The sequence below is a fragment of the Capricornis sumatraensis genome, chromosome 10, assembly GCF_032405125.1.
Source record: "Capricornis sumatraensis isolate serow.1 chromosome 10, serow.2, whole genome shotgun sequence".
NCBI classification, from domain to species: domain Eukaryota; kingdom Metazoa; phylum Chordata; class Mammalia; order Artiodactyla; family Bovidae; genus Capricornis; species Capricornis sumatraensis.
Genome location: NC_091078.1, coordinates 105,538,779 through 105,562,663, shown reverse-complemented (window position 1 = coordinate 105,562,663; position 23,885 = coordinate 105,538,779). Strand labels below are relative to the sequence as shown.

At 51.8% G+C, this 23,885-nt stretch overlaps 1 protein-coding gene across 1 annotated transcript; it reads left to right on the top strand.

Moving 5' to 3' along the window:
* Positions 1–8,337: 8,337 nt before the first annotated feature.
* PRR23E (PRR23 family member E) lies at positions 8,338–9,145 on the top strand. The gene is given in 4 exon segments (XM_068983140.1): positions 8,338–8,595; positions 8,719–8,914; positions 8,917–8,982; positions 8,985–9,145. Coding segments are annotated over 4 exon segments (681 nt in total).
* Positions 9,146–23,885: the final 14,740 nt, after the last annotated feature.

Sequence of the window (23,885 nt, the reverse complement as noted above, 5' to 3'; positions counted from 1 at the left end):
ATTGCCTTTCTTTGGGATTGGAATGAAAACTGACCTTTTCCAGTCCTGTGGCCACTGCTGAGTTTTCCCAGTTTGTTGGCATATTGAGTGCAGCACTTTCACAGCATCATCTTTCAGGATTTGAAAGAGCTCAACTGGAATGCCATCACCTCCACTAGCTTTGTTCATAGTGATGCTTTCCAAGGCCCACTTGACTTCACATTCCAGGATGTCTGGCTCTAGGTGAGTGATCACACCATCGTGATTATCTTGTGAAGATCTTTTTTGTACAGTTCTTCTGTGTATTCTTGCCACCTCTTAATATCTTCTGCTTCTGTTAGGTCCATACCATTTCTGTCCTTTATCGAGCCCATCTTTGCATGCAATGTTCCCTTGGTATCTTAATTTTCTTGAAGAGATCTCTAGTCTTTCCCATTCTGTTGTTTTCCTCTATTTCTTTGCACTGATCGCTGAAGAAGTCTTTCTTATCTCTTCTTGCTATTCTTTGGAACTCTGCATTCAGATGCTTATATCTTTCCGTTTCTGCTTTGCTTTTTGCCTCTCTTCTTTTCACAGCTATTTGTAAGGCCTCCTCAGAAAGCCATTTTGGTTTTTTTTTTTTTTTGCATTTCTTTTCCATGGGGATGGTCTTGCTCCCTCTCTCCTGTACAATGTCACGAACCTCTGTCCATAGTTCATCAGGCGCTCTATCTATCAGATCTAGTTCCTTAAATCTATTTCTCACTCCCACTGTATAATCATAAGGGATTTGATTTAGGTCATACCTAAATGGTCTAGTGGTTTTCCCTACTTTCTTCAATTTAAGTCTGAATTTGGTAATAAGGAGTTCATGATCTGAGCCACAGTCAGCTCCTGGTCTTGTTTTTGTTGACTGTATAGAGCTTCTCTATCTTTGGCTGCAAAGAATAGAATCAATCTGGTTTTGGTGTTGACCATCTGGTGATGTCCATGTGTAGTCTTCTCTTGAGTTGTTGGAAGAGGGTGTCTGAGCATACCTCCACAGGAGATGCTCAAACACAGTTCTGTCTGAGTCTCTGTGGGGTCCTTGGGTCCTGGTGCACACAATATTTGTTTGAGTTCTCTGAGCATGTCTGGCAGGAATGGGGTTTGATTCTAAATGAGAATTTGTCCCTCCTACCATCTTACTGGGGTTTCTCTGACCTTCGACGTGGGGTATCTCCTCACAGTTGCTGCTCCTGACCTTGGACATGGGGTATCTCCTCTTGGCCACTTGCTCGACAGAATGATCTCTGTTGATATCCAAGGCAAACCATTCAATATCATGGTAATCCAAGTCTATGCCCTGACCAGTAATGCTGAAGAAGCTGAAGCTGATGATTCTATGAAGACCTACAAGACCTTCTAGAAAAAAGATGTCCTCTTCATCATAGGGGACTGGATGCAAAAGTAGGAAGTCAGGAGATACCTGGAGTAACAGGCAAATTTGGCCTTGGAGTGCAGAATGAAGCAGGGCAAAGGCTAATAGAGTTCTGCCAAGAGAATGCACTGGTCATAGCAAACACCCTCTTCCAACAACACAAGAGAAGACTCTACACATGGACATCACCAAAAGGTCAACACCGAAATCAGATTGATTCTATTCTTTGCAGCCAAAGATGGAGAAGCTCTATACAGTCAGCAAAAACAAGACTGGGAGCTGATTGTAGCTCAGATCAAGAACTCCTTATTGCCAAATTCAGACTTAAATTGAAGAAAGTAGGGAAAACCGCTATACCATAGAGGTATGACCTAAATCAAATCCCTTATAACTATATAGTGGAAGTGAGAAATAGATTTAAGGGACTAGATCTGATAGAGTGTCAGATGAACTATGGACAGACGTTCGTGACATTGTACAGGAGAGAGGGAGCAAGACCATCCCCAAGGGAAAAAAATGCAAAAAAGCAAAATGGCTGTCTGAGGAGGCCTTACAAATGCTGTGAAAACAAGAGAAGCAAAAGGCAAAGGAGAAAAGGAAAGATATACCCAACTGAATGCAGAGTTCCAAAGAAGAGCAAGGAGAGATAAGAAAGCCTTCTTCAGTGATCAGTGCAAAGAAATAGAGGAAAACAATAGAATGGGAAAGACTAGAGATCTCTCCAAGAAAATTAGAGATACCAAAGGAACATTTCATGCAAAGATGGGCTCGATCAAGGACAGAAATGGTATGGACCTAACAGAAGCAGAAGATATTAAGAGGTGGCAAGAATACACAGAAGAACTGTACAAAAATGATCTTCATGGCCTAGATAATCACGATCACCTAGAACCAGACATCCTGGAATGTGAAGTCAAGTGGGCCTTAGGAAGCATCACTATAAACAAAGCTAGAGGAGGTGATGGCATTCCAGTTGAGCTGCTTCAAATCCTGAAAGATGATGCTGTGAAAGTGCTGCACTCAATATGCCAGCAAATTTGGAAAACTCAGCAGTGGCCACAGGACTGAAAAAGGTCAGTTTTCATTCCAATCCCAAAGAAAAGCAATGCCAAAGAATGCTCAAACTACCGCCAAATTGCACTCATCTCACACACTAGTAAAGTAATGCTCAATATTCTCCAAGCCAGACTTCAACAATATGTGAACTGTGAACTTCCAGATGTTGAAGCTGGTTTTAGAAAAGGCAGAGGAAGCAAGAGAGTTCCAGAAAAATATCTATTTCTGCTTTCTTGACTATGCCAAAGCCTTTGACTGTGTGGATCACAATAAACTGTGGGAAATTCTGAAAGAGATGGGAATACCAGACCACCTGACCTGCCTCTTGAGAAATCTGTATGCAGGTCAGAAAGCAACAGTTAGAACTGGGCATGAAACAACAGACTGATTCCAAATAGGAAAAGGAGTACGTCAAGGCTGTATATTGTCACCCTGCTTATTTAACTTCTATGCAGAGTACATCATGAGAAATGCTGGGCTGGAAGAAGCACAAGCTGGAATCAAGATTTCCGGGAGAAATATCAATAACCTCAGATATGCAGATGACCCCACCCTTATGGCAGAAAGTGAAGAAGAACTAAAGAGCCTCTTGATGATAGTGAAAGAGTGAAAAAGTTGGCTTAAAGCTCAACATTCAGAAAACGAAGATCATGGTGTCCAGTCCCATCACTTCATGGCAAATAGATGGAGAAACAGTGGAAACAGTGGAAGGCTTTATTTTAGGAGGCTCCAAAATCACTGCAGATGGTGCCTGCAGCCATGAAATAAAAAGACGCTTACTCCTTGGAAGAAAAGTTATGACCAACCTAGACAGCATATTAAAAAGCAGAGACATTACTTTACCAACAAAGGTCCATCTAATCAAAGCTATGGTTTTTCCAGTAGTCATGTATGGATGTGAGAGTTGGACTATAACGAAAGCTGAGCGCTGAAGAATTGATGCTTTTGAACTCCAGTGTTGGAGAAGACCCTTGAGTCCCTTGGACAGCAAGGAGATCCAACCAGTCCATCCTAAAGGAAATCAGTCCTGAATATTTATTGGAATGTTAATGTTGAAACTGAAAGTCAAATACTTTGGCCATCTGATGAGAAGAGGTGACTCATTTGAAAAGACCCTGATGCTGGGAAAGATTGAAGGTGGGAGGAGAAGGGGGCGACAGAGGATGAGATGGTTGTATGGGATCACTGACTCAATGGACATGAATTTGAGTAAAGTCCTGGAGTTGGTGATGGACAGGGAGGCCTGGTGTGCTGTAGTCCATGGGGTTGCTGAGAGTCTGATATGACTGAGTGGCTGAACTGAACTGGGAAGGCTTTACAAAAAGCTGAGGAAGGAAGAGAAGCAAAAGGCAAGGGAGAAAGGGAAAGATACACCCAACTGAATGCAGGGTTCCTGAGAATAACGCAGAGAGAAAAGAAGGCCTTCTTAAATGAACACTGCAAAAAAGTGGAGACAAACAACAGAAGAAAGTCTAGAGAGCTCTTCAAAAAAAATGGAGAGACGTCAAAGCTGTATGCTGTCACCCTGCTTATTTAAGTTATATGCAGAGTACACCATACAAAATGCAACGCTGGATGAAGCACAAGCTGGAGTCGAGGTTGCCGGGAGAAACATCAACAACCTCAGACATGCAGACGATACCACTCCTACGGCAGAGTGCGAAGAGGAGCTAAAGAGCTTCTTGATGAAGGTGAAAGGGGAGAGTGAAAAAGCTGGCTTAAAACTCACCATCAACAAAACCAAGATATGGCATCTGGTCCCATCACTTCATGGCAAATAGGAGGAGAAAAAGTGGAAGCAGTGACAGATTTTATTTTTTGGGCTGCGAAATCACTGCAGATGGTGACTGCAGCCATGAAATTAAAAGATGCTTGCTCCTTGGAAGGAACACTATGATAAGCCTAAACAGCATATTAAAAAGGAGAGATATCACTTTGCCAACAAATGTCAGTCTAGTCAAAGTATGGTTTTTCCAGTAGTCATCTATGGATGTGAGAGTTGGACTAGAAAGAAAGCTGAGTGGCAAAGAATTGATGCTTTTGAACTGTGGTGCTGGAGAAGACTCTTGAGAGTCCCCTGGACAGCAAGGAGTTCAAACCAGTCAGTTGTAAAGGCAATCAACCCTGAATATTCATTGGCAGGACTGATACTGAAGCTCCAGTACTCTGGGCACATGATGCGAAGAGCTGACTCATTGGAAAAGATCCTGTTGCTGGGAAAGATTGAAGGTGGGAGGAGAAGGGGATGACAGAGGATGAGATGGCTGGATGGCATCAACGGACTTGAGTTTGAGCAAACTTGGGGAGATAGGGAGGGAAGAACAGGGAAGCCAGGTGTGCTGCCGTCCATGGGGTTGCAGAGTCCAACATGACTTATCTACTGAACAACAACAAATACTGTTCTATCTGTTAGGTGATACTGACGACTCCACAGGAGCATATGTGGTGATGGGGGCATCAGAGAAAATGCGAATCAAGGCAAAGACTGTTCTGAAAACTCAGGGGAAGGCCGCCTCTCAGGAGCCCCGTGTGACGCAACAGTGCTCACTGGAGAACGTTTGCTGTTTACCCGTGAACTCTTTTCAGAGGCCTGGGAGGAGATGAGGGGGGCACCGAAGGGCTGGACAGCGGGGCGAACGCCCCATTCTGGTCCCGAAAGGACAGGGCCGGTCAGTGACGTCAGTGCCCGCCGGGAGCCCGGCTCCGACGGAGGCCACCCGAGGAGGGCGGCAGGGTTTCGTCCAGGATCCAGCGAAGTCTGAGGAAGACTCGCGCAGAGCTGCCTTCGTGGAGGCGCCTGCAGGTGCACAAGCCTCGGGGGGGTGGCCTGGAGGCCCGGGCGCTGGAGCAAAGCAGCTCAGCGCGAACGCCGCCCTGGGCTCCTGGGGCGGCCTCAGCGGTGGAAGCGGAGGGGACCCTCTCCTGCCTGCCGCAGTCCTCAGCTCAGCCCGGGCCTCCGCCTGGAGGAGCGGCCGCTCCACCACCCGACAGCCTCTCCCGGGCCTTCTTGCTGCCCTGAGGCTTCCGTGCCGGCCTCGCACGTGGGGAAGTCAGCCCCGCGTTCTCCGCAGCCGGACTGTCCCGACCCCGCGGGAGTGCTCTGCGCGGCTCGCAGGACGACGCGGGGGTCGAGAGAGCTACTGCCGAGCCGGCACCGGTCAGCTCTCGCTGCGCGTCAGCCCGGAGGCGGCCTTCGCACGCAGGCCCGAGCGACTGGACCCCGCAGCGCCGCGCGCCCGCAGCACGCGGTCCGGTCCCGGTTGTGCAAGGGCAGGGCGGTCCCAGCTCCGCGGTGGCGACGCACCTCCAGGCCCCCACGAGCGCCCGGGAGGGGCAGCCGCCGCCTCTGGCTCCCGCCTCCCGCCTCCCGCCTCCCTGCGGGGCCTCGGGGCTCCGCGACGGCAGCCCAGCCGAGAACCGCCAGAGTCGGGGACAGGCCGGCGCCTCCGCGCTCGTCCCCGCCCTCCGCCCGAGGAGGCGGCCTCTCACACGCGGGGACGCCGGGCCCGGCCAGCCACTCCCTCCCCGAGGGCCGCGCGTGACCCCACCGGGCGCCCCGGGGTCGCTGACCGCACCACCGGGAGGCGGCCGTCGGCCGAGGCTCGAGCCCCGCCGCGCCGGGTCCTGCCCGAGGGACGCCGCCTCCCACCAGCGCCCTCGGGGGGCACAGGGGCTCCGGGGGCACAGGGGCTCGGCCTGGGCGCCGCCCCGCCTCAGAGCCGCGCCTCAGACCCGAACCGCCTCGGAGCCGAGCCTCCTCAGAGCCGAACCGCCTCAGACCCGAACCGCCTCAGACCCGAACCTCCTCAGAGCCGAACCGCCTCAGACCCGAACCTCCTCAGACCCGAACCTCCTCAGAGCCGAACCGCCTCAGACCCGAACCGCCTCAGACCCGAACCTCCTCAGAGCCGAACCTCCTCAGAGCCGAACCACCTCAGAGCCGAACCGCCTCAGACCCGAACCTCCTCAGAGCCGAACCTCCCCAGAGCCGAACCTCCTCAGAGCCGAACCTCCTCAGAGCCGAACCGCCTCAGACCCGAACCGCCTCAGACCCGAACCGCCTCAGACCCGAACCGCCTCAGAGCCGAACCGCCTCAGACCCGAACCTCCCCAGAGCCGAACCTCCTCAGAGCCAAACCGCCTCAGAGCCGAACCGCCTCAGACCCGAACCGCCTCAGAGCCGAACCGGCTCAGACCCGAACCTCCTCAGACCCGAACCTCCTCAGACCCGAACCGCCTCAGAGCCGAACCGCCTCAGACCCGAACCGCCTCAGAGCCGAACCGCCTCAGACCCGAACCGCCTCAGAGCCGAGACCTCCTCAGAGCCGAACCTCCTCAGAGCCGAACCGCCTCAGACCCGAACCTCCTCAGAGCCGAACCGCCTCAGAGCCGCGCCTCAGACCCGAACCGCCTCAGAGCCGAACCTCCTCAGAGCCGAACCGCCTCAGACCCGAACCTCCTCAGACCCGAACCGCCTCAGACCCGAACCTCCTCAGAGCCGAACCTCCTCAGACCCGAACCGCCTCAGACCCGAACCTCCCCAGAGCCGAACCGCCTCAGACCCGAACCGCCTCAGAGCCGAACCGCCTCAGAGCCGAACCTCCTCAGACCCGAACCGCCTCAGACCCGAACCTCCTCAGAGCCGAACCTCCTCAGACCCGAACCGCCTCAGACCCGAACCTCCCCAGAGCCGAACCGCCTCAGACCCGAACCGCCTCAGAGCCGAACCGCCTCAGAGCCGAACCTCCTCAGAGCCGAGACCTCCTCAGAGCCGAACCTCCTCACAGCCGAACCTCCTCACAGCCGAGACCTCCCCAGACCCGAACCTCCCCAGACCCGAACCTCCTCAGACCCGAGACCTCCCCGCACCTGAGACCTCAGACCCGAACCTCCTCAGACCCGAACCGCCTTAGACCCGAGACCTCTCCGCACCTGAGACCTCAGACCCGAACCGCCTCAGAACCGAGCCTCCTCAGAGCCGACACCTCCTCAGAGCCGAACCATTCGGAGCTGAGACTTCCTCAGAGCCGAGACCTCCTCAGAGCCGAGACCTCCTCAGACCCGAACCGCCTCAGACCCGAACCATTCGGAGCTGAGACCTCCTCAGACCCGAACCTCCTCAGACCCGAACCGCCTCAGACCCGAACCTCCTCAGAGCCGAGACCTCCTCAGAGCCGAGACCTCCTCAGAGCCGAACCTCCCCGGACCTGAGGCCTTCTGGACCGGAACCGCCCGGGACACCTCAGCTGCCCTGGCCTCCGCGTGAGGGGCGCGCTCCAGGGCCCTGCTGGACGGAGGCAGCGGCGGAGGGCCAGGGGAGGCCGAGGCTGAGAGAGGGCGGCCGGCGGCCCCTCGGCCGCTTGCCCGGGCCCTCCCTCCGTCCGCCGCGGGGCAGCCCGGGGCTCTCCCTGGCCCACGGCCCACTCGGGAGCCAGCCCTCTGCTCCCGGCCCCCGCGCGGCCCCGAGCGCCGGCCTCCCCAGCTGGGGGCTGGCGCCGGGGCCCCAGAGGACGGGTGGGGCGCCACGGGAGGCCGCCGCCCGGCGGATTCTGCCTGAAGGCGCCAGGCGCCCCCACAGGGAGCCCCGCGGCCGCTGGCGTTCTGCGGCCTCTGCGCTCGGGGGCCTGCATGGTGGGGGCGAGGGGCTGAACGCCAGAGGCCCAGATAACGGGGCCACGCAGGCCCCCTGGGCAGGGCCACTCCTGTGTCACCCTTTCGGCGCCGTCGGTGCTTTCGCTCAGCTCTCCCCTCAGCCCCGACCTCTCCCCCAGCCCCCCGAAGCCTCTCTGAGCCTCCTGTCTGCTTACAGGTTCCAAGGAGCCGCCTGGGCACCCCGAGGAGTCAGCCCGTGGAAGGAGAGCGGCCGCCCTGAGATGGGTGCGTGCGCCTGCAGGGAGGCAGCCATGCGGGGCGCCGGCCGTGCTCACCCGGCCCCCTCGGCCGTCGAGGGCCCTGCCTGTGCCTCCTGTTGCCTCTGGGGAGCCCCGCACGTAACGGACCCCGCCTGCCGGCCTGACCGGAGGGCCCCCCGGCTGGAGTTCCCCGACCCTTGTGGTTCCAGCGGGGTGCCCTTTGCCAACCACCCTTGGATGGGGTACCCCCCTCCAGCTGCCTCAGGGCCTTCCATCTGGGCCTGGGGCGTCTGCAGCTTTGACCCCCTCGTGGGGAGCCAGCCCTCGGGCCCTTGGTTTCCCAGGGTGTTTCCTTCCCCTGTGGGACCCCCGCCCCCATACTCCTCACTCCTTCCAGCTCCTGCTACGGGTGCCCCGGGGCCTCATGCCCAGATTGGGTGTGTGGGGAGCCAGCACTCGGCCCCCTGGACCCCCAGCGTGTTTCCTTACCCTGTGGAGCCCCCACCCCCATACTCCTCGGCCCCTCCAACTCCAGGTGGGGCCACCCCCGAGCCCGGTGCCCAGCGCGGGTGGCAGCCTCCGCCCTGCTCAGCCCGCCTGACTGCAGTGGGGAGACCGTCCAGAGCTGCTTCCACGTGAAGATGACGCTGGAAGTCCTTCCCTCAGGAGGGCTGTCCAGGTTCAGCATTTGGACCCCCAACCACTCTGCAGCCCAGAACTCTGCCCTCTGCCCCCTTGCCCCTGCGTGGCCCCTCAGCCGGATCCCCAGGGTCCCCGTGCCCACGCCCACGCTCCCGGGCCCGCCGCCGCCTCTTCTAGCTCTGATACGTGCTTGGAGACCATGCCCTCCGGTGCTTAGGGGCCGTGGCGGCCAATGAGCCCTGCTGTGCCCGCTGCCCAGATACCTTCCAAGATCTGCTGTGACAGATGGGGCGCACGGGCCATTCTTAGTAAACGTGTGATAATGAGCGTCTTACATTCAAATAAACGATGCTGTGCGGTCAGCTGGATTCACGCTTCACTCGTTAGAAAGACCCAGCCTCACTTACATGCGTACGCTTCATCTCATTTTCAAATTTGTTACCGAAAGTTTTTCATGTTATTATTTCCTACTCTGTTGATTATCTGTGCTATCCCACTTTTCTTTCTTAATATTTCCTATATTACAAGAAGAAATCTTAATGTAGGTCTCTTGATTTTATTGAACCCACTGTTCACTCAGCAATTCTCTTGCGTCTTCTGAAGGCACTCTCTGCTCCCTGTATTCACTGTGGGCTGATTGTTTCATAACCCCATGTAGGTGGCGCTCGCTCAAGTCATTTTTAGCCTTTATTCTTTTCTAATATAATTTTTAATGCTGTAAAATGTTCTTTAAATGTATCACTTGAGATGTATTCCATAGTAATATGTGATGTTTTATTTCTGTATCTTCTAAAACAATTCTTACTAAGGGGAAAATCAAGTAAATATTATTTGTCTTCTTTCTGCCAGCAGACAAACCAGAATCTTCTTCGTGGTTCTGCCTCATAGGTCTGTCTATAATCCTCCAATTACTGTTCTGTTCACCACAGGTGTTATAATGGAGTACTAATGAAATTGAAAATAATATTCATATGACGCAACTCAAAGGTTAAGTGGAAGTTACTCACTTAGAATATTCATAGACCGTCGTATGTGCGCTTACCGTTGAAGCTACACTTTCTCAAGCAGCGTTTTGTACAACATCAATCTCTGAAACAGAAGTATTTTTCTTTACTGATTCCGAGAGAAATCATTAAAAGTGCATTTTGAAGGGGGTAAAAACGAAATGCTCAAGTTGCTTGATACAGTTTTGGAATCTGGAATAATCGCTATGTTCGAAGGTTGTTAAGCTTGAAGAACCCACGTCTCCTGGGACCTGAAGGTGACGGTGTTCAGTCCTAGCTCTGGAAGCGGTTTCTTTGTCAAGCGTGGAGGTCAAGCCTTCTGCTGCTCGTGGTGCCCCAGCCCTGGGCTCTGGACGATGCTTCTACAGAGGGTGCACGTGCCTCACTCTCACTCAGCTGAGTTGTCTCTTAGATGGGATGCAGACAGTGACTTTCTCTTTTTGCACTGATTGCAAAAGTCTGGACAAATCTGAGACACCTCTGGTGACGGGTGCCCAGGGGACCAGCCCCTCGGGAGGCCACAGAGGGTGGGTGTGGCCTCAGGTAGCTAGGCTGCTAGGCCACTTGTCCCAGTGTCCCAAGGACCAGCCTGGACTGGGTTGTCACCACCGTCCACCCCAGGTACATCAATGCCCAGAGACCAGCAAACGTCGCCTGCCATCTGGGCCAGGGCCCTCGGTGGAGTGGCTTATCGGGGGCTGCGGGCCACAGAGACCCACAGCTCCTCCACACCCCACACCCCATGCTTTCCTTGCCCCTGCTTCCTGTTTGTGTTTGGAGTGTTGCGTTTCAATGGCAGGAGTAACAGGAAGAATGGACGCCCATGTACCCTCCACCTACATGGATTGTTCCTCCTGTGAGTTCTTCTTTCATTTCTGCCTCTAGGCACGTAAATATTCTTACAAGTGGTGTCCCCTGTGTCTGTTCCTCAGTCCCCCTCTCAGTCTGTCCTTTCCCCACTAATCTGGTAACGGTGTCACAGTAAATTACGGATGCCTGACCCTTCCTCACGCGTCTCTACAGAATGAGGGCGCCGTCCTGCATGGCCGTGCCGTCTTCGCTCCTGACAGTACGCAGTCTGCACAGCGTACACACATTCCCAGCTGGCCTTAGAGTGTGGGTTTTCCCTTAAGTGTTCAAAAGTGTGTGTTTTTAAATTTTTTTCAATTTAATTTTCTTACTTTAAAATTTTATTTTTGCCTAACAGTGTATTTTATACCTGGCTTTTTTGGGGGGAAGGGATTAGGGTAGATCATATGGTCATTTGCATATCCTATTTGGAGAAGTGAGAGTTCCTCACTTTTCCCTTGAGTTGGGGCTGTGCTCTTTGAGTGCGCATGTTTATAGAGAGTTCTTTATATATTCCACAGAAAAGTCTTTTGCTAGATGCAAGTGCTGGTTAAATATTGTTTGTGGCTTTCTCCCCTTTGGCTGCCCTGGGTTCGTTGCTGTGTGGGCTTTGTCTAGCCGCAGCTTGCAGGGGCTTCTTTTCCTTGCAGCGCAGGAGCTTCTCGTCGCTGCGGCTCTTCTTTCTACGGGGCGCGAGCTCGAGGGCGTGTGGGCTTCCGTCACTCAGTAGCTGCGGTGAACAGGCTTAGCTGTCGTGGGATCTTCCCAGAGCAGGGACCAGACCCGTGTCTCCTGCAGTGACAGGCAGATTCCTTACCACTGAGCCACCAGGAAAGCCCTCTTTGTGGTTTTTTAAATGGCGTCTGTTGGTGAACAGAAGTTTTTCATTTTATAGAAGTCTGATTTGTCAATATTTTTTACTAGTGCTTTTCAATCTGTTTAAAATTATTAAGTCTGTTTAATTCTTTGTCTGCTTCCAAGTCATGAACATATTCTCATATTTTTTTCTTGGAGTTTTATTGTATCACCTTTCATGTTTCCATCTCAAATTAATTTTTGGAGCATACTAACTCTCAGCTTTTGGCACAGCGTATGCTGTATTTTAGTAAACGTTTCTGTGTACTTAAAAAATTCTTCAATTGTTTGGTATAATATGCTACATATGTCAATTAGGTCAAGTCAGATAATTATTTTGTTCACATCTTCTATTTTTTCATGTCTTCTTGTTCTATTACTTATTGAGAGAATTTAAATCTATGGTTTTGCAATTTTCTATTTTTCCTTTTAGTTCTGTTAATCGTTGCTTTATATTTTAAAAATATGTTATGTGTTTTATTGTCTGGACTCTTTGTCCCTTTTACTCTTATAGAGTGTCGCGCTTGACATTGTTCAATGCTTCTTGCATTAGAGTCCGCTTTGTCTGGGGATTTACCTGCTCTTTTATTTAGTGTTTGCTTTACGTGCACTTTGTGCTGTTATATTAAGGTGTGTTTCCTGAGAGCTTGTTTGGAGGTTCTAGCAGGGGAGCGTATACTCGTATACGCTTGACGGGAGTGTGGTCCTCCTCTATTGGGAATGGTCATCCTCTTTGGCCGAGTGAGCAGCTTCAGGAGGGACACACATGGGGCGGTGAGGGAGGGTGGGGACATGCACCTGCCCAGCCAGATCAGCTGAGTCAACCCTGCGGTCACTGGGGTGGCAGCTGCTGCAACCAGATCGCCCTCACGTCCTCAGAAAGCTTTGACCCCAGGCTCGTGATCTGTCTTTAAGCTGATTGTTTACTCCATATGCATTTAACGTGGCCCCTCATGCGGCTGCCCTTGCCCACCATCCCACTGCGCTCCCCTGTCCCATACCTCCTCCTGCACCTGTTTAAAAAATCTCTCCTCTGTATCTCGTTATTACCTTTAAATTATACTTCAGTGTATCATTCTTTTGGCAGTTACTCTAAAGATTAAAAGGCAGTTACTCTAAAGATTAAAATACAGACCCTCCATTGATTACTGTCTACTTGGTACAAGTATTTGCACCAGTTTCCAAACCATGCGGCCCAGCCCGTCTCCCACTCCTCCCTCGCGGGCTGTTAGCCGCTGTAATGTACTCTGCACTCTGCGTCTCTGTTATAAACTTGACAAGACAGCGTCAATGGCTGAGTCCTAAATAATCATTATTTTCACGTTTTCCATTTGTCTCCCGCTCCTGCATCCTTTCCTTCCCGAATCTCTACACCTGCAACTGGCATCGTTTTTCTCTCCTTCCTGTGTTTCTTTGGCTTCAGGCTCTTGTGAATTAGTCTCTCAGCTTATGTTTGCCTGGAAAATGTCTTCTTTTGGTCCTTCACTTTTAAGGGATATTTTGCCAACCCTTTTTTCTAAGTTGGCAGTTATTTTTTTCTTTAGAAAGTAAAGCATCCCTTCATTTCATTTTCTAGTGGGAGTCTAAGTCAGAAGGAAGACTTGGACACATTGGACAACTTTGAGAGCAAAGCACGTGGACACCCACACTGAGATACTTACTACAGTTAGTTTCTGTTATGGATTGTAACCTGATTCCCCTGCTGGAGAATGTGGCCTGTAGTAAACCAATTCTTCAAAATTTATTGTTGTTGTAAACCCAGTAAAGTTTGTGGACTTACTCTCATGCACACACGGTGAAGCAGAGCTCCACGTGTGTCCGTCAGATCACACTTGCTGAGTGTGTGGCTCACTTCTACATCCTTGGCTAATCTTTGGTTTGCCTGATCTCTCGTTTTCTTAGAGATGCATGCATTGAGTATATAGGCTTTATCAAGTTCAGCATTATTCCTTGCCATTCTATTTTTCTGAGAGTTCTAACACTTCAGAATATACTGAAATCTTATCAAACCCTTTCTCTGTAATCTGCCAAGTACAATTTTGTGTAATCGTTAAGGTAGTCGTTTTTTGTCTTCCGTAGTCTAACAACGTAGTGAATTATTTCATGTGGAAAATTATCTTTGCATTGCTGGGGTAAAGTACGTCTAGTCATAGGTTTTCTCTTGTAAGACATTTTGCATTTGGTTTGTTCCTGTGCTATTTAGGATATTTTACACGATGGGGAAATAACTTAGATGTGTTTTCTTGTGTTGACTTTACCAGTTCTGAATATAAGGTAATAATAGCTTCCAAAAATTAATTTCAAAATTGTCCTCCTTTAAAGAAAGATTCTGGAGTGTTCTTATGAAGAAGTTTGGGAAATTCATCTGTAAAACTGTCTGTGCCCGGGGCTCTTTAGTAGTAAGGGTGCCATCATTTTGCTTATGACATTTACTTACATGTTGCAGTTCGTGAATTGCTTTCATAGTTCTGTGTTTTGCTTACATATATCTTCTCTCATCTTTCTTAGTCTTCCCAATGTTTTGTGTATTTTTTAAAAAACAAATACTGTTTTGGTTTTTCACCTTTTAAAATCACTTCATTATTCTATGTTTGTGGATTTTGTCTTTGTATTTTTTTCTTTCATTTTGTGTCCTTGGGTTTCTTCTGCGGCTGCCTTTCTAACTTCCCCTGGAGCCCTCGGTCTCCGTGATGAACCGGAAGTGATACGCGTGCCTCAGAATTCCTCTTTAGAGGTGTCTCGATGACTGGGCAGCTGCTGTATTTGCTATATCTGTCCTGCACGGTGGAGAGGTCCTCCTGCCTGGTCAGGGGCCAGCCTCCATGGCTTAGCCCACCCCGTGCCGTGATGTCTGGGTGGACATTCAGACACTCAGTCCTGACCTCTGGCCATTCTTATGCCAACTTTAAAGGCTTTCCGAGTTCCTGTCTGCAGTGTGTTATTTTAAATTCGCTCTTGTTACTTCAGCTAGTGTATTTTTTAAGGAAGTGTCACATATTAAGTCTAATCACTAAAGTGCTTGGGAATTTGGTGCCTCTCGCCGTACACTGAATATAACCTAGATGTAATGAGGTAGAACAGCGTGATGAAACTGGCTGACGTCACTGTCTCTGCGTGTCTCACCACCCCCGACTGCCCGCCAGCCTGGCTTCGTGAGTGACAGAGACCTCTGGATGGGCATTCGGGCCGTCCACTCTGCCGCTGGCTTGCTCTCTGGTGTCCCGAGGACACTGTTGTCTGCGACCCTAGTGTGACAGAGCCTGGGCCGGTGGAGGCTGCACCTCGGATGCTGGACATAGGAACCCACTTCTGCCATCCCCCCGCGCCGCCCCCGCCCCTCATGCACAGTTCATGCTCCGTCTGGTGCATAGAGCTTGGAAATGGAGCCGAACCGCAGCCCTGGGAGCCCCCGTGTCCCTCCGCTCCGGCTTCTGACATGGGTTCCCCTTCCTGCTCTGTCTCCTGCGGGACCTCGAGGCCGGCCGGCCCTCGTTAGTCCTTGTTTCTTGTTGGTTAGTTGCTCAGTCGTGTCCAACTCTTCACAGCCCTATGGACTGTGGCCCACCAGGCTCCTCTGTCCATGAGATTCTCCCGGCAAGAACACTGGAGTGGGATTCCATGCCCTCCATGATCTTCCAGGGGATCTTCCCAACCCAGGGATCGAACCCACGTCTCTTGCATTGGCAAGCAGATTCTTTATCACTGAGCCCACCTAGAAGTATGGCCCTCACTAGAGCAACCCCCAAACATGACACCCCTTGTTGGTCACTTCCACTCACTGTGACTGATGCCTGCCTGGGCCAGCCCTGCCCTACTGTGAGATTCAGAGTAGGGACAAGCCGAGGTCCCGTGTCCTTCCCTGCTCTGGGCTGCCCCAGAGACCGTGTCTCCTGGCTCACCTCCCCGGAGGGTCAGCAATGGGCCATGCTGGGGAGACTGGAGGCTGGGGAGGTGGGAGAAGCGGCCTGACTCCCTCTCTGCCCACTGCCACCCCTGCTCCCCTGGCCTGCCCTGCCGAGGCCGGGTCCCCTCTGATGTCCTGAATCTCAGGCCAGAACATCCCCTCCTCCCATCACAGCCCTGAGACTTCCTGCTGGTGGCTCATTGTCCCACAGCTTCTCAGCACTTCCCGAGTGACCAGTCCAGAACTAGGCCCCTCAGACCCCAGGTTACAGGACCTCCAGGGCTTGTCCTGAGGGCCTGGATGGGGTCCTTGCAGGCTGAGGCACCTTGGGAAGGTGAGGAGGGAGCTTCAGAGCCCCACCTTGACTGCCTGCTGGTCACTGTTCCCTGCGATGGGGGCGCTGGGGGCCTGGGTCCGGCTGCCCCAGCAGCCTCTGGAGGCATGCCCCCTCACACACTGGCTCATCGCTCATCTCCAGCGTGGACAACGTGGCTCATGGGGTCACTCAATGAGCAGATAGGCCCACGGGTCAGCTGGATCACCAGAGGCTTGGGGCCGGGACCCTGACACCTGTGTGTCGAGCTCTTCATGCGCCTGTCAAGGCCTTGATCAACTCAGGCCACAGGCCACTACAGGGTGGGCAGTGTGAGTGCTTCTGCTGGGCGGCCGATGCTCCCAGTGGTCTGACTGTGCCCCGAGGCGCTCGGTGGTGGCCAGGGCAGGAGCTGGAGAAACCTGAGGGACACAGCTGACTTGGATCAGCACCCTCTGCAGAGCTTTACGTGGGTCAGGAAGTCAGGTGGGAAACCGAGGCCCAGAAGTGTCAGGACCTGCTCACTACATGCCAGGAAGTGCTGGAACCAGGCTTCAAACCCACGGTCACCATACTCAGCCAGGGCTCTGGCCGGTTATCATCCCCACCCGACCTGTTGGTCTGAAAGGGGACGTCTTCTCAATCAATGCAGGACTGAGTCATCGGCAGAAGAGCGTTTATCTTGGACTTAAGGGGAGTGTTTCCAGTGTATTTACTTTTTAAAAAAAATTATTTTTCGTTGAAGGATAATTGCTTTCCAATATTGTGTTGCTTTCTGCCATACATCAGCGTGAATCAGCCATGGCGTACATATGTCCCCTCCCTCTTGAACCTCCCTCCCACCCTTCTGGGTTGTCACAGAGCTCTGAGTTGAGTTTCCTGAGTCATACGGCAAATTCCCACCAACTGTCTTATTTTACATACGGTAGTGTAAGCTTTCATTATACGCTCTCCATCTGTCCCAGCCTCTCCTTCCTTCCCCCCCAACCATGTCCATAAGTTTGTTCTTTCTGTCTCCACTGCTGCCCTGCAAATGTTCATCCATACCATCTCTAGATTCCATATTATGCGTTAATATATGATATTTGTTTCTCTCTTTCTGACTTACTTCGCTCTGTATAAAAGTCTCTAGGTTCATCCACCTCGGTAGAACTGACTCAGATGCATTCCTTTTTATGGCTGAGTAATGTTCCTTTGTATATATACCATGGCTTTTTTAATCCATCCATCCATCGATGCACATCTAGGTTGCTTCCACGTCGTGGCTGTTGTAAATAGTGCTGCAAAGAACATCAGGGACGTGAGTCTTTTTCAATTTTGGTTTTCCTCAGGGAGGCCTGTCATGCTGCAGTCCATGGGGTCGCAAAGACTTGGACACAACGTGGTACTGAACAACAACAGGGTGTAAGCCTACTGGTAGGCTCGCTGGGCCATATGGTAGTTCCATTCTTAGTTTTTAAAGGGCTCTCCATACTGTCTTCCATAGTGTCTGTACCAATTTACATTCCCACCAACAGTGCAAGAGGGTCTGTTCTTCTCCACACCCTCTCCAGAAATTATTATTTGTGGGTTTCTTGATGATAGCCATTCTGTCTGGCCATTCTGAGTCTCTTGATGAAAGTGAAAGAGGAGAGTGAAAAAGTTGGCTTAAAACTCGACATTCAAAAAACTAAGATCATGGCATCCGGTCCCATCACTTCATAGCAAATAGATGGGGAAACAATGGAAACAGTGACAGACTTTGTTTTGCAGGGCTCCAAAATCACTGCAGATGATGACTGCAGCCATGAAATTAAAAGATGCTTGCTCCTTGCAAGAAAAGCTATGACAAACCTAGACAACATATTAAAAATCAGAGACATTACTTTGCCAACAAAGGTTCATCTAGTCAAAGTTATGGTTTTTCCAGTAGTCATGTATCAGTGTGAGAGTTGGACTATAAAAAAAAAGCTAAGTGCCAATAAATTGATGCTTTTGAGCTGTGGTGTTGGAGAAGACTCTTGAGAGTCCCTTGGACTGCAAAGAGATCAAACCAGTCTGTCCTAAAGGAAATCAGTCCTGAATATTCACTGGAAGAACTGATGCTGAAGCTGAAACTCCAATCCTTTGGCCACCTGATGCGAAGAACTGATTCATTGGGATAGACCCTGATGCTGGGAAAGATTGAAGACAGGAGGAGAAGAGGGCGACAGAGGATGCGATGGTTGGATGGCATCACTGATTCAATGGACATGAGTTTGAGCAAGTTCCCGGAGCTGGTGATGGACAGGGAAGCCTGGCGTGCTGTAGTCCATTGGGGTCACAAAGAATCAGACACAACTGAGCTACTGAACTGAACTAAAAGGAGCGATGTTGAGCAGGAGGGGCAGGGCCCCAGGGGGAGGCAGCAGGTAAGCGGTAAGTACAGGAAGCATGGGGCAAAGGCTGGGCTCAGGCTGCCTCTCGGGGCTCAGAAGGAACACAGCTGATGGAGAAGGAATATTTGAAGAAACGGTGACCACAGCTCTCCAGAATTAAAACTTAAAAGATTGAAAATCACCAGAAAGAACAGAAGGAAGCCCCTGCCCTCTACTCACGTGATGAGACTTATCATCCTCAGTAGAAAGAAACCTCTGAACCTCGCGGTATATTTGCATCTCTGAAATAAGGGGTTAGCTTTCCACTCCTGGGAATGAAATTACATACTCCTCAAATTACCCTTTGAATTAACGCAAATCTTGAAATTCTTAGAATTAAAGGAAAGCGCTCTACATACAAAGTTACAGGATACGGCAAAAGAGTGCCCCGAGGGTGAGACACTGATCAGAAACCAGGGGTGTTGAGAGGAAAAAAGCTCAGCGTCCAGGTCGGGAAACTGGGGCACAGAGGAATGTGAATCTGGGGAAGTGATGAGAAGGACATCCGGACGACCACAGAAACGGGGCTGCCGACACGTGTCGTCGTTTGATCTTCGCAAGTGGAGAGCTGGTCCTGAGAGGGTAGTTCAGACACCTTGAGATGAGAAGGATGGGGAAAACGGTGTGTTTCCAACCAGACCGTGAGCAGGAAAGATGCCGGCCACTCCGCTTACAACCCCCGGTCCCCCTCAGGACGCGCCCGGCGGTCCTGCTGGAGCGGGACGCGGGAACAGCCTGGGAGCTACACAGACACGCGGACAGACAGACAGGAAGGAAGGCTCTGAGGAGGAGGAGGCACGTGGGCGAGGCCCTGGGCTGAGAACCGCATGGCGGTGGGCTCCCTCGCAGACCTCAGACCCGCTCTGAGAGAGGCCAGCCCCCAGAGATGTGGACGGGGTGGGCAAACCACCCAGGAAGCTGTAGGAGACGCCTTCTCCAGGCCGAGGCCCCAGAGGGGGCAGCCCAAGGAAAACAGCAGACTGGATGGAGAGCACCCGGCCCATCGCTCCGCAGCAGCCTGTGGCAGGGGGCGGGGCGGGGCGGGGCAGGGGGCGGGGGCGGGGGCGGGGTGGGGCGGGGGGCGGGGCGAGGCGGGGCGGGGCAGGGGGCGGGGCGGGCGGTCCTCACTTTGCTACGGGGCAGCCTCCCCCGCCACTCCCTCAGCCCCGTCCCGCTGAGAGGGGAGCCCGGCAGCCACCCCGCCCGGCAGCCGGCAGGGCCCAGCCACAGGCCTCCGGAAGCCGTGTCCAAAGTCCCGCCTCCCGCCTCCCTGGCCTCTCTGCTCCTTCTCTGCAACTTCCTGAGAGTCTGTGATTTCAAATTTTTTTAAAAATCACTGATTATCACTTCAAGCCGTATCTCTCAGGGCTCCATACCCTTGTACACGCAGAAGAGGATATACGTCATCACGCCGTCGACAGCTGGGTGACGTCCCAGGACGCGTGACGTCAGCAGACGTCACACAGTGGAGAAGAAGTTAGGATTCGAGGGTAAGGTTGGAGCCATTTCCTTTAGAAATGAAGGAAGTGGTAGACGGAGGGCACACCCACTGTGTACAGCGCACCTTCAGCCATGCAAACACACCCTGTGTTTCTGGGCAGAAAAAGCTCGCTTCCAGGCTTCAGTACCTGTCAGCCGATTTCCACCTCCGCGAGCCCTGGGCTCCTGAGGCCGGTGAATTGGGGCAGCTTCCTGTCGGGGGTGGTGGGGAGCCCAGGGTTCCAGCCCCTTAGCTGCAGCGGGCCCCACCCCCGACAGAAGCCAACTGCCCTCTGCCCACACCGTGCCCATCAGAACAGCCCCCGGACCTCTCAGACGTTCTCCAGGGATGCACGTCAGTTCCATGAAGCACAGCCTCCAGAGAGGACCCTCCCCACAACCTGCGGACGGCGCTGCCCGCGGTCCTCGCCTGTGGTGGCCGATTTCCCACCGGGCCCCTGGACTCCCTGCCCGCACCGCTACCTCCCTGGACGTGCCGGTGGACCAACCCGTGCTACGCCCTCTGGCCTGCTCCTCTCCCCCGTTTCTCACGACTCTGCAGCTGGGCCGGCCACGTCTTCACCACCCCTCCTGCCTGTTATGCACCGAGCCCGTATCTCCGAACCGACCGAGAGAGCAAGTCCACCACAGTAATGCAAAGGCAAGAAGGGAGTTTATTTCTAGCGCGCTAGGGCCCAAGTCTCTTCCAGCACAGTGGAATCCGACAAGAGCCCTGAACAAAGGAGTATGGCGGCTTATATACAGGCAGTTCTTTGTCTCAGTTACAGGAGTAGCTGGTGTTACATGATTGGCCAGGCAGGATAGCGCATGTCCTGTCTCTTTCTGGTAAACATGACTCAGGTCCTAGAGCCCGTCGTTTGGTCCCTCACATTCCCCCCGTCCTTAGATCATATAGAGGAATCTTCCTCTCGGTCCTGAGACACAGTCTGATATTGTTGCCGAAGCACAAACAGCTGTACTGTACTTATGCGTTCCTTTACAAAGGCTACAAGTCTATTGATAATACATGGGCCGAAGGTAAGCATTAGTAGAAGTACTAGCAGAGGTCCCAGCAAGGTGGAGATTAGGGTGGTCAACCAAGGGGATTGTTGCAACCAAGACTCAAACCATCCTTGTGGAGCCTCACGTTCCCGTTTACATTGGGCTAGTCCCTCTCTTACTTTGGCCATAGATTCTCTAACTATTCCTGTGTGATCAGCATAAAAACAGCACTCTTCTCCTAGGGAAGCACAGAGTCCCCCCTGTTGCAGAAAGAGCAGATCTAATCCTCTTCTGTTTTGCAGAACTACTTCAGATAGGGAAGTTAAAGACGATTCTAAATGACTAATAGATTGCTCTATACGGGTGATGTCCTCGTCTATGGCTGCTCTCAGGGAGTTAAATCCTTGGCTTTGCAGGGACAAAGCTGTTATTCCTGTTCCGGCCCCGGCTATTCCAAGACCGAACTTAGTTGCTATGGTTATGGCAGTAAGAGGTTCCCTCTTGACTTTGTAAGTTCTTTCTTGAGGATTTAGGGTCAATTTTGGGGCCCAGTAATCATATATTGTTTCCTCTGGTCAGTACAGAATCTTTGGCACGACTGCTACCATAACACAGAATTCTTCTTTGGGATCAAAGATTGAGCTGTGTAAGCATGGAGTCAGCCCCGTGTGTGAACAGACCCACCATCCTCCCATCCGTGGTATTAGCCACCGGGCTATGGGCAAGTCCGTAGGCTCAACGACATGCGCACACAGTGGAGACCTCCCTGATAACAGCTTGCCCATACATAACCCTTTTCTCCATACCTTTCTCATTGTAAGGCCCACTTTTTGTTTTCCCCATCGACATTGAGGAGGATCGGTGCTGTTGGCCAGGTCGTAAGAGGCGTTGAGGCCTACTGCCTCGTAATAAGGGGGAATTAAGTTGTAACATAACCAACAGGATTTAGTTGCCTCAGGATGGGTTTGATTTAAGGTAGCATAAGCTGCCTTTACTAATTTCCATAGTGGATCTGTTTGTCCGAGTTTAGCAAGGGGGCCCGCCTCTGGGTCTTTTGTTGGTCCCTGGGATGTAGGTAGGGAGGTTGTCGGGTAGAGAGCTGCATGGACCTGTTCAGCGGAGTTTGGACCGATACTATATATTTGTACCAGTTCTAAAACTTGACTCACAACAATGATCCCGTTATAAGTAGTCAGCTCATTTCTGGTCTGAAGCCCCCATGATATCCCCTTGACCCAGGCCTTCTCTTTTTTTTGCTTTGTCAATGTTAAACCTTATCTTTACCTGGGCAAAGTTATGATCCTTTTCCCAATCGCAGTACGGCAGTACGGGTCCTACAAATGAGAAGTTAAGCAAGTCCCGATTTCCTACATCCCACCGTCTATACCCTGGAGTCTCCGACCCATCATTGGAAGTTACGCAGTCCCAAGATTTACAATAAGAGTCCTGTATCCCCCCACAGATCTTCCAGTTATGCCTGGGCGCACCTGGACATGCCCAGAATGCATGATTCCGGAGCTTGCCCCTCTTCCAGGGTACATTTACCACCGGCTTAAGGTCAAAGTATAAGTCTGGCCACCAAGTATTTGGTGGATGTATTGCGGTGGTGGAGTTAAGCATCTCACGTGTTAGTCCATTTTGCAGTTTCCAGGTGATTCTGACGGGTTGGTGCGGGTTCACGCTGGCAGCTTCGGAGCAGAGTAACATGGTCATCCATAAGATGGTCCAGACGAGTTGCCTTGGTCCTGTCGACGACGCCGGAGCTTCAGCCTCAGGGGGTTGGACGGGTGCAGAGACGCTTCCCCCTTTTTTTTAGCATCTTCCTGCTCTGCTGAAGTAGCTGGGCGTACGTGGTTGCAATGCACCCAAGGCCTGATACCGTCAACCTTTAGGGCAGTTGGGGTGGTAAGAACAGCATAAGGACCCTTCCATTTGGGTTCTAGTGCCTTGGTTTGGTGCCTTTTGACCCATACCCAATCTCCTGGGCCAATGTCATGTGAGGGAATAGTTCCCTTATTTTGGCCCACATGTATTTCCCGGAGCAGTTTCCAGACACGAGAGTGCACCTTGCTTAAGGCCATCAAGGCCTCTTGGAATTGTCCCAACGTGGGAGGCGGTAGTTTCTTCCCTTCAAATATTGGACATACAGGGGGAGGTCTCCCATACAGAATCTCAAATGGGGTCAGATTAAGTTGATAAGGAGTATTACACGCAGGGAAGAGGGCGAAGGGAAGGAGGGTCACCCAGTCCCCGCCAGTCTCTATAGCCAATTTAGTTAAAGTTTCTTTTAGGGTCCGATTCATTCTTTCTACTTGCCCTGAGCTCTGTGGACTGTATTCACAATGTAACTTCCATTTAGTCCCCAGGGCTAGGGCAAGGCTCTGAACTATTTGACTCACAAAAGCAGGTCCATTATCAGAGCCGATGGTCACTGGCAGGCCAAACCTGGGAACTATTTCTTCTAAAATCTTTTTCGCCACTATCATCGTGGTTTCTCCCTTTGTAGGAAAAGCCTCCACCCACCCTGAGAAGGTATCCACCAACACTAACAAGTACCGGTAACCATACTTGCCTGGCCTTACCTTGGTGAAATCTATTTCCCAGTGTTGCCCTGGTCCTTCTCTCTGATACCTCAGTCCTGCATGTTGTCCTTTTCCTGGCCTCATCTGTTAACACGCCTTACAAGCACGCACTATGTTCTTTACAGTTGTCTGGTGCCAGGGAAATCGCAGGCGCGCAGTTTGAAAGAGCATCAGAGTCTTCTTTTCTCCCAGATGAGTAGACAAGTGTAAATGCTCACATAGTTGCCGTCCCAACTGAGCAGGGAGTATCAAGTAGCCGTCTGAGTCTCAGTACCATCCATCTTCACCGTTTTGAAGGTTGGTGTGTTCTTGGATCCAAGCAAGGTCTGTGGATGAATACTCAGGGGTTGGAGGCAGAGTTCCCATACCTGGAGGTGGAAGTCCGATTACCAACACAGGGGTGATGAAATCTTCATCAGCTACTTTTTGAGCTGCCAGGTCTCATGCCGTGGGGCTGTCATCCTTCTGATGTCCAGGTACGTGTACTATTGACACAGCCTGAGGCATCTGTACAGCCTCTAAAAGTCTACAGATTTCAGGCAAGTTTTTAATTTCTTTTTCTTCAGCTGTCAA